Source organism: Capricornis sumatraensis, chromosome 3, assembly GCF_032405125.1.
Source record: "Capricornis sumatraensis isolate serow.1 chromosome 3, serow.2, whole genome shotgun sequence".
NCBI classification, from domain to species: domain Eukaryota; kingdom Metazoa; phylum Chordata; class Mammalia; order Artiodactyla; family Bovidae; genus Capricornis; species Capricornis sumatraensis.
The window spans coordinates 149020986-149036430 of NC_091071.1; the positions used below are offsets into that span (position 1 = coordinate 149020986).

General features: G+C 47.3%; 1 protein-coding gene across 1 annotated transcript in view; it reads left to right on the plus strand.

Annotated features, from left to right (window-relative positions):
- The window catches only part of SMARCAL1 (SNF2 related chromatin remodeling annealing helicase 1), a 52995-nt gene extending 39439 nt beyond the window's left edge, over positions 1-13556 (plus strand). Inside the window, exons 13-18 of the mRNA XM_068967954.1 lie at positions 1902-1972; positions 5887-5989; positions 7879-8061; positions 9089-9189; positions 10142-10238; positions 13327-13556. Of these exons, the coding sequence (XP_068824055.1) occupies positions 1902-1972; positions 5887-5989; positions 7879-8061; positions 9089-9189; positions 10142-10238; positions 13327-13539 (768 nt within the window). The 3' untranslated portion in view covers positions 13540-13556. The remainder of the gene's footprint in view (positions 1-1901; positions 1973-5886; positions 5990-7878; positions 8062-9088; positions 9190-10141; positions 10239-13326) is intronic.
- The last annotated feature ends 1889 nt before the right edge of the window (positions 13557-15445 follow it).

Here is a 15445-nt window from a genome sequence, read left to right on the forward strand (position 1 = left end):
AGCCCAGTATACCATCCCCCTGCTGCTGCTGCTGCTTCTAAGTCCCTTCGGTCATGTCCGACTCTGTGTGATCCCATAGACAGCAGCCCACCAGGCGCCCCCGTACCTGGCAAGAACACTGGAGTGGGTTACCATTTCCTTCTCCGATGCATGAAAGTGAAAAGTGAAAGTGAAGTCGCTCAGTCGTGTCCGACCCTCACCGACCCCATGGACTGCAGCCTCCTAGCCGTGTGTGATAAGGATGTTTGTTTTCTCACACCCACATCAGTTCTGGGCATGTTAAATCTCAGGGCAAGGTTTCTGAAAGTGCTTTTTTTTTACCATCTCTCCATCTGTTTTGCCCTCTCCTTTTCTAATAGCAGATGTGGAGTAAGTGTGGGTTGGGGGAAGGATCTGACAGGAGTGTCTGAAGGGGCCCAGGGGTTTATTTTGTGGATTGAGTGGGGTGCAGTCTGCTCGAGGCATGCGCACTGCCGGTGAGGTCGCCAGGTGGGAGCCTGACACTGTCCCGTCAGCATGTCCTTCTAGGGATGCGTTCGGTTGGAGAGCCTCACCTGCTGCCAGGGACCCTTTGAGGGACACGAGTGGACCCCATGTGAGCTTATGGGCCACACACGGAAAGTTGGGCGTGTGTCTGGAGCCTCATCAGAGTCCTGACCACGCCCGAGGATGAGAAACAAGGCACATGGACACTGCCCCGCCCCCCGCCCCAACACACACACACAGAACCACATGTTCGCATGAGTTCCTAGGAAGTTTGAGTTGTTAAACTGAACTGCTGCCACAAAATAGGAGCAACGGTGGCCACCACCATGACATGCATGTATAAAATGAAATGGACCTGCTAACCCGTCAGTAGCAGGATCCCCATGGATTCCTGTGGTTCTTGGGTCTTTTTCTTGTTTCTCGTCAAGACCTAGACGAGAGATGCTGCTTAAAGCCAAACAGCGATTTTGACCAGGTAGCTTTTCCCCTCGTCTTGTGGTGTCCATCATTTAATGTGTGTCCCGCTGTGGCTGCTTCTCTGAGTTATAGTGAGTTCGGGTCCATGGGTGTTATTACTGCTGGGTCATCTCTTTGTCCCATGAGGGAGCTGCCGTGTCAGTCACTGGCCTCACAGGGCCCAGGCCCAAACCGTGGGAGCATCTGTAAACCCACACTGGAAGAGGATGGTGGCTCTACCAAGGCTGGTGAGAGTACCTGTCATCTCTGAGAGCCCAGGAGCGATAGTAAACGTTCTCTCATATTATTATGAAACTATTTAAGCACCTCCGGTGTTAGCATTCCTTAGTGGGATTTATTTAGACGCAAACACTAAAGAAAATATGGTTTCTTCTCGAGGGAAGTCAATTGCCTTATGGGGAGACAGGCCAGAAACACATGAATGAGAGTATTGAGGTGATACTCGAATAGAGTGGGTGTCAGTTGGAATTGATTCAGCACATCTTAGAGGTGAGCTCAGTCAGCTGGGCATGGACACAGCTTGGCAGGAGGAAGGGACTAGGGGAACTTCTTGGACCAGTGTCTCGTGTAAGTTGTCACCAGACTGCAATACCTGTAGTAAACAAGCGTGCTTAGCGAGGCTGCCTTTCAGCCGAGCACCTGAGCTTGGTATGGATGTTGAGGTACCACCTGAGATGTCCTTCCAAAGAGCTCATATGTTCCTTGCCTTGTTGGATTCTCACGACAGCTCTCAAAGGCTGACGGAGGAGCTATAACGCCATGTCTCCCAGGGTCCAGACAGTTCCACAGCGTGGCTAAAGCAGGCGGAGAAGTCAGGGACTCTTGGCTCTGCCACATGATACTGGGACCTATAAAGCTCGTAGTGGCAATAATTACATCAGTCTGTTGCAGAGTTCTCAGAGTGGGAGACTTTAAAGCCCCCTTTTCTCTTTCCACAGAAGCAGCAGCAAAAAGAAGCCCTCATTCTCTTCTTCAACAGAACAGCTGAAGCTAAAATCCCATCTGTTATGTAAGTGGTCACCAAGTGTCGCTTCTCTCTTCTCTCTTTTTTAAAAAGAAACACCTGTTACCTTAGTCCATCAGGATGGCTTTATTGTTCTGTAAGAAATGATTGTGTTAGTCACTCAGTCATATCCGACTCTTTGCGACCCCCTGGACTGTTGCCCACCAGGTTCCCCTGTCCATGGAATTCTCCAGACAAGAATACTAGAATGGGTAGCCATTCCCTTCTCCAGGGAATCTTCCCAACTCAGGAATTGAACCCGGGTCTCCTGCATTTCAGGCAGACTCTTTATCATCTGAGACTTGAATCCTAGTTGCCTTGAATATACAATTTAAGGCACCACAGCCTCATGGCTCAGGAGGCATAAGTAGGCTTAGAGCTGAAACACCTCCCGGATGTGACTGAGGTCCCTGAGTGATCATGTCTTAACCCAAGGAAGTGGAGCTGAGGCCACTTCCAAGGAGGGCAGAATAACCCAAACACTGAAGTGAAGTGTTCCTCTTCTGAGAACTGTGCTCGCTTGCCTGTAGGAGGAAATTAGGGGTTTCATAGAAGACTTAGAAGCTGCCTTTCAGGGAGTCTCTAGTCTTCTCCAAAGACATGTTTCAGCCATCATTTCCCTAAATAAGAAAGAAAGTGAATGTCAGGGTTTGTTCAAAAGATACGGGCAAGTGGCTGTTGTCACACTTGAGTCTCCTTCCGCCTTTTAAACTAAAGCTGAAGTGATGAATTCTGTCCTTAAAATTATTCAGTGACTTGAAAAAAATTGTCTGCTTTTGCTAGAGAAAGAAACCCCCACTGCTTTTCACATATCACTGTGATAGAAGCTTGAAGCGAGTCTAACGACGTGGAGCTTGCCTAATTTTTATTGTTTAATATTTGTATGAGACTCCGGCAGGATAATGGTCCAAGTGATTAGGTTACAATAAAAGGAATTTAGCGTGGGTTAAGGTTCGTGGATAAACTGAGCCACGCAGCCTACCCGGCCCCTCACTCAGCCCCTGCATCGCCCAGCCTCCCTGGCCTCTCCCTCTATCCTCACATGTGGTTGGAGAGTGAGTTCACCTCATTGTTCCAATTGCAGGCTCTCCACATGGACCACTGAGTGTTGGGCAGCCCTCCTTCACCCTCTGGGTACTACCCTATGTGTAGTACTGCCTTTTCATTTATGATACTGCCATGAGACTAATGAACTCCAGGTGTGGTTTTTATAGCCTGAAAACTTCTCTCTCAGACACCAGCCAGATTTGCCCCCACCAACCCATTTCTCACGTGCCACTGGATAACAGATGGCAAGGGTGTCAGCCCTTCCTTTGCTCTCTCAGCTTGTGACCTACAAAACCTAGGGTCCCTTGAGTGCTGGCTCAGAGCCACCCATTCCCCCTAGAAATTTAAATCTCGTCATTTCTCCATCGTGTAAAGAAACTTTGGTTAGACCTTGACTTAGTATGGTTATGCTGCTATAACAAAACTATCATCATAGGCCATGTGCCTTAACAAACTTGTATTTCTCACAGTCCTAGAGGCTAGGAAGTCCAAATTCAAGGTGCTGGCAGATTCAGAGTCTGGTGAGAGTTCTCTTCCTGGCTTGTAGACAGCAGTCTTCTTGCTGTGTCCTCCCTTGCAGAAGGAGCGCGGGTACTCTGGGGCTCTCTTTTGTAAGGACACTGGCTCCATCTCCTCCCATAGGCCCCAGCTCCCAATACCATCACGTTGTGTATGTGCATGCTAAGTGTCTTCAGTCCAACTCTGTGACCCTGTGGGCTGTAGCCCACCAGGCTCCTCTGTCCATGGGATTCTCCTGGCAAGAATACTGGAGTGGGTGGCCATTTCCTTCTCAGGGGATCTTCCTGACCCAAGTATTGAACCCTCATCTCTTGCGTCTCCTGCATCAGTAAGCAGATTCTTTACCATTAGGGCCACCTGGGAAGCCCGAACCATCACACTGGGGGTTTGGATTTCAACATATGAGCTAGTGGGCAGGGACACAAACATTCAGTCCCTAACATATCTAATACATAGTTTTTCAAAATCCTATGATAATTATATAGTGAGTTATAGTTTCCAACAGTTCTGACATCTATTAACTCATTTCACATTTACAGCCTCTTCGTGAGATCAGTTAAACAAGTTGAATAAGTTAAAATGTAGAAACTGAGTAAATCTCATGTAAATCTTTAAACTTCAGAGTCACACAGCTAGTAAGTAGAAATTAGATCATAAATCTTAAAACTCCAGTTTCCTATGATAGTTGCTTTTCTTTCTTCCTTTCTTTTTTTTTTTTTTTTTTTGCTGTTGTTGGTTTTCATTTTAATGGACATCTTTCAATATAAAGCCAAGGTTATTGTGGTTGGCAAGTATTTCCAGCCTGATAGCCTAGGGATGTGAGGAAGGCAGAGCAGCAGTACCATGTCTGAGACACAGAGGGGAGAAAAGCATTAGGAAAATTCGGGGTCGTGGTGTTTATGGCCTGAGCAAGTTGATTTTATGGCCTTGTGACTTTTTGATGATGTAGTAATAAATGTTTTTGCTTATATCATGGTAAATTTTATGTCTCTCAAACTAATTAGATTCTATTAGTACCAACAATTCACAGATGGAACTCAACTCCATACTATGGTTGACCATAGTGTTTTTTGAAGATAATTCTTAAATGTTAAGAAGACCGTCCACTTACCTTTTCACCACCTGCCCATACTGTGATAGGAAGCCTTAGAGATTTGCCCTCTAAGGAGAGCAGTGTCTGTTCTCTGCCCAGACACCCATGTGTGTGTCCTGTCTACTGAGGCTCACCTTCCTGCTGCCTGTGCAGGAGCCTTGACCTGTACTGAGATTGGGAACCCTCTGCAGGGCGTTAGTGCCAGGCAAGCCTTACGGTCTGCTGACTGAGCGACCCTCCTCCCTACAGCTCTCGGTGGTCACTGCCTTCCTTTAAGGCCACAGCTAAAGATAAGGAGCAGAAAGTCAAGAAAACAGCGCAATGGATGGGGACTTGTCTGGTGGTCCAGTGGTTAAGACTCTGAGTTTCCAATGCAGGGGGTGTGGGATCAATTCCTGATCAGGGAACTAAGATCCAATGTGTCCCACGGCACAGCCAAAAAGTAAATAAGAATAAAAATATTTTTTAAAAAATAAGTCATTTAAAAACCCACAGTGGATGGAGAAGAGAAATAAAGGGAGGAAAAAAGACCACATAAACAAGGCCTTTTCACCCACTATTCCTTGGCCTTGAAAAGAATTCACTTAACACTGCCTTAACTGCAGGCCCTGGCATGCAGTCTGCTGTGGAAGGGAGCTGGAGGGCTACCCCTGACCCGTCTCCTGAGTATGAGTACACGTGTGCGTGTACATGCTCAGTGGTGTCTGACTGTTTGCGACATGCCTCCTCTGTCCCTCAGGCTCCTCTGTCCATGGAACTTTCCAGGCAAGAATACTGCAGTAGGTTGCCATTTCCTACTTACTTCTCAATACTACATTGCCCGAAATTTGATTACTGTCAAGAATCTCTTAATCCCTGCCCAGGCATTTTCAGACCTATAGACAGCACTTCAGTTTTTATTGAAAACACACTTGAATGATAATAGCAGCCAAAGTGAAAACTGTTAATTATCTAGTATGATCTCAGGTTATAAGAATGTTTCAGTAACCTGTCAGAAACATATGAAACATAAAGATACTTTGACTTATTTGTGTTTGGGAGATGACTTAAAAGGTATGGAAGAGTTCTGTACATGGCAGAAGATGGCTTCCCTATACCTTCTGAGGGTGAGAGGGAAAGGTCAGCTCTCAGAGGAGGGAGTGGATGGGCCAGGGAGGCAGGTACCCCAAAGGTGTCTGCCATAAATGCAGTCACTTTTCAGTAACTAACTTCAGTCGGATTGCATATGTTTTCAATTTATTGTTGTCTTTGTTAAATGCAGCGAATATGTCTTAGACCTGCTAGAAAGTGGACGAGAGAAGTTTCTTGTGTTTGCGCACCATAAGGTGGTTCTGGATGCAATTACTAAGGAGCTTGAGAGGAAGGTAAGCACCCTTGGAAATTCAGCACAGGATGCTTTTCTTGTTCGTGCGTTGGCTGCTGAGTTGTTTTGAGCAGGCTGAGGTCAGATCTGAGCAAAGCAGTGAGATGACGTTTTCCAGAACCATTGCTGAAGACTTTCTGAAGGATTTTTCTTGCTTTTAGAATCATGAACATGTTTGTTTTAACCCATCTTAAAAAATTTTTTTTTAATTTTAATTGCTTTGAAAGTGAAAGTGTTAGCTGCTCAGTCGTGTCCAACTCTTTGCAACACCATGGACTGTAGCCAACCAGGCTCCCCTGTCCATGGGATTCTCCAGGTGAGAATACTGGAGTGGGGTGCCTTTCCCTTCTCCAGGGCATCTTCCCGACCCATGGATCGAACCCAGGTCTCCTGCATTGCAGGCAGATTCTGTACTGTCTGAGCTAATAGGGAAACCTTCAGTTCAGTTCAGTTCAGTCGCTCAGTCATGTCCGACTCTTTGCGACCCCATGAATCACAGCACGCCAGGCCTCCCTGTCCATCACCAACTCCCGGAGTTCACTCAGACTCAGGCCCATCAAGTCAGTGATGCCATCCAGCCATCTCATCCTCTGTCGTCCCCTTCTCCTCCTGCCCCCAATCCCTCCCAGCATCAAAGTCTTTTCCAATGAGTCTACCCTTCGCATGAGGTGGCCAAAGTACTGGAGTTTCAGCTTTAGCATCATTCCCTCCAAAGAAATCCCAGGGCTGATCTCCTTCAGAATGGACTGGTTGGGTCTCCTTGCAGTCCAAGGGACTCTCAAGAGTCTTCTCCAACACCACAGTTCAAAAGCATCAATTCTTTGGTGCTCAGCCTTCTTCACAGTCCAACTCTCACATCCATACATGACGGCAGGAAAAACCATAGCCTTGACTAGACGGACCTTTGTTGGCAAAGTAATGTCTCTGCTTTTCAATATGCTATCTAGGTTGGTCATAACTTTTATTCCAAGGAGTAAGCGTCTTTTAATTTCATGGCTGCAGTCATGAGGTATAATTATAGGTACATGTGATCTGTCTGTACATGCAATGACTGGGATGAGTCTCTGGGCAATGATGCTGAGTAGAGACCACAGCCCAGAGTTTACATAGTGTTTGACTCTATATAGCATTTCTGACATGGAACATTTTAAAAATGCAGGCCAGATTGAGAGGGAAGTAGGAGGGAAGTGAGCAGAGCTATAAAAGGGCCACGGAGCATCCCTGTGTGGTTAGAACCATTCACTGTCTCCACTGTGAAGGCAGATATGTGAAAACCCACATGTGGGATAAAACTGTATAGAACACATATACATGAGTCTCAGTAAAATGGAAAATTGAATACGGCCAGTGGATTGTGTCAAAGTCAGTCTCCTGGGTATAATATTATGCTATAGTTTTACCAATATCGGGCTTCCCTGGTGGCCCAGATGGTAAAGAATCTGACTGCAATGCAGGAGCTCTAGGTTTGATCCCTGGGTGGGGAAGATCCCCTGGAGAAGGGAATGGCTACCCACTCCAGTATTCGGGCAAATGCTGGATAATTCCATGGACTGGGGAGCCTGGTGGGCTATAGTCCATGGGGCCGCAAAGAGTTGAACACAGCCCAACGACTAACAATATTTCAACTTTTACCAGTATTATCACTGGGGTAATGGACAAGGAATCCCTCTGTTTTATTACTTAATAACACACAAACCTACAGTTCGGTCAACACAAGGTTCAGTTTGAATGGAAAGGCCAGAAAAAAGCTCGGAAAGCAGTTCAGAAGACGCCTGTTGGAGCTCGGAGCCCCAGCAGCGCAGTTCAGAACACTCCTGTTGGAGCTCGGAGCCCCAGCAGCGGGGTTCTCTGCGCACCCCTGCCCAACCGCCTCTCCCCCTGTTCCTGCAGCGCGTGCAGCACATCCGTATCGACGGCTCCACCTCCTCGGCCGACCGCGAGGACCTCTGCCAGCAGTTTCAGTTGTCCCCGGGCCCCGCCGTGGCCGTGCTGTCCATCACCGCCGCCAACATGGGCCTCACCTTCTCCTCGGCTGACCTGGTGGTGTTCGGGGAGCTGTTTTGGAACCCGGGGGTGAGGGGCGCACGTCCGGGGGGTGGGGGAGGCGAGAGGCGGGGCTTGTGTGCGCTGTCCCTGGTGCTAGCGTCATGGCCCCTGGTTGTCCGTCAGCTTCATAAACAGATCTTAGGTCTTCACAGCCCCTGCTTTGTAGCAGGATTATCGACTCCATCTGATTATCAATGGGTAGGCTCACGTTCTGAAGGAACCTCCGGATCCACCCCTCCCTGAAGACGCTTAGAGAGCATAGCTGTCACTTAAGGGGAGCACGTGGCAGCCCCGGTCCCAGACCTCTGCCTTCCCACCCTGAGCCCCTTTTATCCACCACCCCTGGGAGCCACTTTAGTGATGGGGCCACAGCAGGGAGACCGTGGTGGGTGTTCCCTGGACACGGCCACGGTGCCCACTGGCCTTATCTGATGAGCTGACTACTGTGGCAACAGATGGAAGATATTTGTTGGGACTTGTAAAGTTTTCTCCTCAAGTCCAGAAAGAAGGTCTTTCCCTCCTGACATCCTGACTGGGTGTGGCTCTCACTGCCACACACTGGCAACGGCCATAACAATGACGATGGGGGGCTTAGAGGCAGAAGGCTTCTTAGAATAGAAACCTCGGCTGGTGGGTTTCATTGTTCGTTGTAGGGTTTACCACGGTATAAAAAAGCCACCCTACCCCCGATCCTATCTGGCCTCTGCCGAGGTACAGTATTTTTATCTATTTAGAAGATAACTTTTCATTCCATGGAGGAAGACAGAAAGTATGCCGGGTCCCCTTTGTCACTGCTGGTGGCAGAGCTGCAGCTCAGCCTCCGTCCACAGTGCCCAGCACCGGGCCCAGCCCTGGGGTGCCATCCACAGCCGCAGCTACAGATTGAGTTCCCCGTGTTGCCCAGTGCTGTGTTTGCTTCTCCCTTTTGTCAGACGACAGGTTGTTGGTGGGCAGAGGCTCGCAGGCCCCCAGCCATGTGACACACAGTGAGGAGGCAGGGCTGTGATGGCCCGAGCAGCCTTGACCTGCCTCCATCCCTCCCCATGCCCCGCAGGTACTGATGCAGGCTGAGGACCGGGTGCACCGCATCGGACAGTTGAGCTCCGTGAGCATCCACTACCTGGTGGCGAGAGGCACGGCTGATGACTACCTCTGGTGAGGCTGCTGGCTGGCCCAGCAGTTGGGCTTGACACCAGTGATGTATTTTCTTTGCTCCCTGAGAGCCTCTGCTTTGCGGGAGCTCTCCAGGGACCCACACAGAAGACTCACTGGTAGTGCCCTCCCCCTTTCATCATGACCCTGTCTGGCCCCTTTGCAGTGTTACTGTGACTGGAGGAGGGTGGGGGGAATGCGGAAACCTTGCAGGAATGAGTACTTGGCTCCTTCCCACTGACCTGAGAAAAGGGAGGAGAACTTACTGGGATGAAACGTAGGTGAAAATTTATTTGTAAAACACTCTGTTCCCAGATGTGAAGGCTCTTGCTTAGACAGGAAACACCCCCGTTGTCCCCTTGTGATGTCACTGGTACTGTAAGGCCACAATTTCAGTGCTGCTGCTGGGTCAACCAAAGAAAGTGGCTCACTTGGGTCATGCAGTGCTTTCTTAGCAGAACTGGGATAAAATTTTCAACTCTATGGAGTTTCATATCCATTACCTAAGAGAAAGATCTCAAAATGCTCTCTCCCAGTTCCATTTCTTCCTTCCTGATAATAAGTTTCTTGATTATCTAATTTGTTTCCACTGCCTACCTCTGTTTCTAGCATGATGACTGAGGCATCTGACCTTTACTTTGTGTGTGGCTTGCTTCTTCCCTGTCTCTGTTAGTGGATTTGTTATTCAGGCAGCTCATAACAGCACAAGGTCCAAAACTGTGTTGTAATGGCATTTATTTCATACACACCTCCCAGCAGAAAGAGCTTTGAGTCTGATATCTGCGCCCTGACTTGGTTGGTTTACAATAGAGAGGAAGTAGGTGTTTCAGAATGGGTATTCGTGCCTGGAGAGCTGCAGAGATGTGAGACAGTAAGCTGTCCCATAAGCTTGGGGGGTTGGTCTTGTAATCAGTCTGCTGGGTCCATGCACTGCAGCTCCTTTCTTCCCCAACAGGCCCCTGATTCAAGAGAAGATTAAAGTTCTGGGTGAAGCCGGGCTCTCTGAGACCAATTTTTCAGAAATGACAGAAGCCACAGATTACTTCTACAAGGTAACACCAGCCCATGGCTCCCTGCACTGGGGCATCCTGAGGTTTGGAACAGGAAGGTGTGAATCACTCCTGGAATCTCCCCCAGACTGAGAGCCGAAATAAACAGCTACAGTTGTTCTCAGGTCAATCCATGTGTGCATCCCTTTATGGAGAAGTGCTGACATTAACTCTTGCTGCTTTTCACATACCCTCCTAGATCCTCCTAAAACCAGGGCCTCCAAGTGCTGCCATCAGGCCAAACTGACAAAAAACTTCCCATGCAAACTGCTAAATTGTTGCAAAAAGTACATAGCACCACTCAGCAGGCTGGCCACCAGAACATGTCCCCAGGCCACAATGGGGAGTGTTTCACATAGGGTGTTGCTTTCATGTACATATTTTCCCCTCTGTAGCTGCATTTTATTCTCAGTGTCTCCTCGTTTTATAAAGCGGTGAACAGAGATTTGCATAGAAGTAAGACTAGCCCACAACTGCCCTGCAAATCTCTGTTTACCCACTCCAATATTCTTGCCTGGAGAATTCCATACACAGAGCAGCCTGGTGGGCTACAGTCCATGGGGTTGCCAAGAGTTGGACACGGCTGAGTGACTAACACTTTCACTTTCACACAAGCTGGCCCACAGTCACGGGTCACGTGAAGCCAGCTCAAGGCAGAAGGCTTCCGGGCTTGGCCAGCATTCCCTGTGTGACAGCCTCTTTTATTATCAAGGAGAGTAAGAGGCCCATGAGCATCCTTCCGTGACCGGCTGGGCCTTGTCAGAAGGGCTGGGAGATCTGTTTGCCTCTGGCGAGAACAGCCTGAGCCCAGCAGGCCTGCCCTGGCCTAGCTCTCCAGCCCCATGGCGGCCACGGCCCTCCTTCCTCCATTTCCGTGAAACAAGGAAGAGAGGAGTGAGAGGTGCGAAGACTCCCAGGGCTGGTCTCCATTCACCTGCTCAGGTGGTTGACGAGGAAGGTGAGAATTCAGGAGGTCCTGAGAGGATTGTTTCTAAAGAGTGAACTTGGACAGAGGGCTGAGCCTTGTGCTGAAAGGCAGCCTTGCTCTTCAGAAAACTGAGGTGCCTTCTTCCTGTGGAATCACTGAGCATCAAAGCTGAGTTTAAATCGACACAGTCTTGTAGGTGATTCTAAGACTTGTCTGAGGGTGTGATCTTTACATTTACTTAAAACTAAATTCTTTTTTCAGGATGTAATTATTGGGATAAATTATACTCGGGGAGATATAAATTATAATATAAATTATCCTTACAGGTAATCAGCCAATTTTAAAAAACAACTTTATTTTTAAACTTTTTAAAGAACTCTCTAATTCAGTTGAATAATGACTGTTTTGACAGAGCCTTGCTTATTATTTGCCCTTTGAAAAGAAAGAGCCTTATTTTTAAAGGATTCTCAACTAATAAGAATAGGTTTATTTATAACTCATTTATTTATACTGGCCTGACCCTCAGTTGCTCTGAATTAATTAAGAATTTCTGCCTAAAAGTACAAATGCAAGATAATACAACGGAGTTTATCAGTATTTATTTTGATTAGTAATTAAAACTGAAAACTTTATAAACTGTTAGGACAAGAAAATGTTGCCTCCTCGTATAGGAGCCAAAAGCAAAAAAGGTCATGTCTGCCTGCCTGCTGAGAGGGGAAGTGAAATATCTGTCTGATCTTGGAATTTGCTTCCCTTTGTGTGTGCTCCAGATTAGCACAGAGCTTTGCCATCACAGACGCCAATGAACATGGACAGCTACTTCTGTCTGGAGTAGGCTGCCTTGTGAGCAGCATTTCCTTGACTTTTAGTTGCCCAGACAAAAGCTTGATGAAGGTTATCGTAGAGGGGGGCACATGGCTGCTATGAGCCTGATCTTAATTACCTTTAATGTCATGTCCCATCTGAATATTTGGGATCCTGAATGGCGAGCGAACGTAGGGCACAGGTTACTGAATAATCTAGAGTCCTTGCAGGATCAGTTTTTAAGAACTTAGCATCACCGTGGAAGGCTTTCATGAAAGCAAAGAAAGAGTGGCTAGTCGGGTTGAGACCTGCTAGGGCCTGGAAGCAGACTTGGTGAGGTAGACACAGGGTGCCCAGTGACGTGACAGGAGAATCTTAGTAGAGGGCAGTCTACAGGGAAAAATCAGGCCTGGGCCAGACCTGTGGGCAGGTGATGTGGGAAGAGGCCTGAGGCAGGAAGTGCAGTGAAACCGTTTCAGGTCCAGGCAGGTACAGAGCCATGTGGCCCAAGTAAACAAACTGCCTGCGAGGTACCTAGGAGGGATCAGAGGGAGAAGCCAACCTTGATGTGTGAGATATGGAGTCAGGACACCCCCATGAGCACAAGCCCAGGGGACAGGGTGAGAAGTGGGAGACCATCAAAACCAGGGGACGGGAGCTGGTTCGGAGATGTAGGATTGAGGTGAGAGATGGCTGTGGTTTTTAGACAGGCTTGGTTTTATGGACCTGTGGGAAGTCACTGGAGATACTGAATATGTGCGTCTGGGTTGAATGATGGTCAGGCCTGGGAGCTGAGACAGAGAAGAGGTCTGCAGAGGGGTGAGAACGAGCCCGTCGTGTGTTGTGGTCATAACCACTGGGTGTGATTTTAGCCCTACACTGTTGTCATCAGCACATAGGCACAGGTGTAATCATTGTAACTTTAGGGTAGTCAGAAATGGGTGCATGTATCTACTTATCAGTATGTCAAGTGTGTGTTTCATAACCACTCTGAAAATTAGGTATAAACCATGGCTGAACACACTGATTTGGGAGTTGACTTAGCAGTTTAACTAACCTCTTCGTGGAAAAAGGCCTTGGAGGAAGTGAGAGCTTGGGAGCTATTCCATCACTGAGATAGCGATTTGTAATTTAGAAGGGAGAAGCATTCCCAACATAAATTAGTGTGCAAGCAGGTCCTTTGTTGCTTTCACAACCATTTCTTTTTTTTTTTCCCCAACAAGCAGTAGAGAAGAAGCCAGACATGAAGGCAGTAAGGCTGCTCGAGTGATAAATAGTTTACTGAGCTGGTCCCACAGAGGTGGAGGAAAAGTCAACGTTGATGCCTGGTTACTGATGTCTTTTCTTCCTCTGATGAAGGACTCAAAGCAGCAGAAGATCTACGACCTATTCCAGAAGTCCTTCGAGGAAGACGGAAGCGACATGGAGCTCCTGGAGGCAGCAGAGTCCTTTGATCCAGGTTCCCAGGACACGGGAGACACGCTGGATGAAAGCACATTGACGGGCAGCCCAGTGAAGAAGAAGAAATTTGAATTTTTTGATAACTGGGACAGCTTTACCTCTCCTCTATAAGAGGAGGGGGGAAAAGCATTAAAAATCATGGCATTTATTAAAATAACGAAAGGCTTTTTATTTTTTTTGAAGCGTATGCTCCTCTCGTCCTTACTTCAGTGTTGGTCTCTGTCTCCAAGCCCAGTGGGTTACCAGGCCAAGTGTCAGCATTTCCTTTCATTATGTGTGGGTTTGCCTGGGTTTTAATTAATCTTAGCTTGACCTACCAAGAAACAGATAGTAGGTCGTAGTAATGGTGAATCATGTTCTTTAATTAACAAGGTACTTCCTCCACAGCCCCTGAAATCTAGATTTTTTTAAATGTATTGATTCAGCAAATATTTATAGAGCACTTAATATATGCCAGGCCCTGTTGTAGGTGCTGACAGGAGTTCACTAAACAAAGAAGGAAAGTACACGCTTTTGCCAAGGTTATCATATTAACAGGAGAGGCAGTATTTTTCTATGAAGAAAGGTAAAGTAAGCTAAGTGTGTAGAGCAGGGGTTGACAAGCTTTTCTATAAATAACCAGAGAGTAATTAATTTTGCCGTTATGGGTCAGGATGTTTGTGTTGGAACCACTCAGCTGTGCTGCTGTGGTGCAGAATCAGCCATGGACGATCCGGAAACAAGCGACTATGGCTCTTTTCCAATAAAACTCTATTCCAGACACTGAATTCTGTACTTCATATAATTGTCATATGTCATGAATTACCATTCTTCTATTTTCAACCATTGAAAAATGTAAAAACTGGACTTGGTTCACAGGCCCTACAGAAACAGGCAGTGAGCAGAATTTAGACCATAGACCATAGTTTGCCAACCCCTGCTGTAAAGTAACACCGTCCAATAGAAACAAGACATAAGGCACATATTTGATTTTAATTTTCTGAAGAGCATTTTTAAAAACAAAGAAGGACCAACTTAGTAATACTTTAACCTAGTACAGTCAAGGTACTGTCATTTCAACATAATCACTATTAAAAAATTAAGAAACTTTTCATTCTTTTTTTGGGGGGGTGGGCTCCACTAGGTCTTCGTTACTTTTGCACAGGCTTTGTCTAGTTGTGGCGATCAGGGGCTACTCTTTGTTGTAATGTGTGGGTTTTTCATTGTGGTGCCTTCGCTTGTTGCAGAGCATGGGATCTCGGCTTATGGGCTTCAGTAATTGTGGCACACAGGCTCAGTAATTGCGACTCATGGGCCTTAAGAGCTCAGGCTCGGTGGTTGTGGCACACGGGTTTAGCTTCTCTGAGGCACGTGAAGTCTTCCCAGGCCAGGGATCGGAACCAATGTCCCCTGCATTGGCAGGTGGATTCTTGTCCCCTGTACCTCCAGGGAAGTCTGAACCTTTTCATTTTTTTTCATACCAAGTCTTCAAAATCCAGTGTATGTTTGACACTCATACCAGCACATCTTAGTCTGAATATCCACGTTTCTAGTGACCGCTTGTGTCTGGCAGCTCCTGTGTTGGCACCACAGCTTTAGAGAGGGGAGGGAGGAGTGGATTAGCACATGGGAAGAGTAAGGTGATGACATTGAAGAGAGAGACCGAGTCCAAATGGCGTAGCCCTTCTGGGTCCTGGTAACGGGTTGATTTTTTAATTTCATCCTGAACATGAAGTCACTGACTGGTTTTGAGCAGGCGTGTGAGGCAGTCTGATTATATTTTGAAAAGATCACCCAGTTTGATTGTAGAAAATAGATTGGGAAGGATGAGCAGAGGGACCAGTTGGTAGGAGGGGCTACTGAGCTCTAGCCACTGACCACAGGGGACACTCTGGGGTGTGGTTGAACAGGGAGCAGTGTGAAGGAAGTGAGTGGTTGGAATCTGGGTAGATCTTGGATGTAAAGCTGAAAGGATTTGTGGGCGGACTGACCGTGGGCATTTGAGGAAGGTAAGAGTCAATTCTGAGACCTTGGGGTT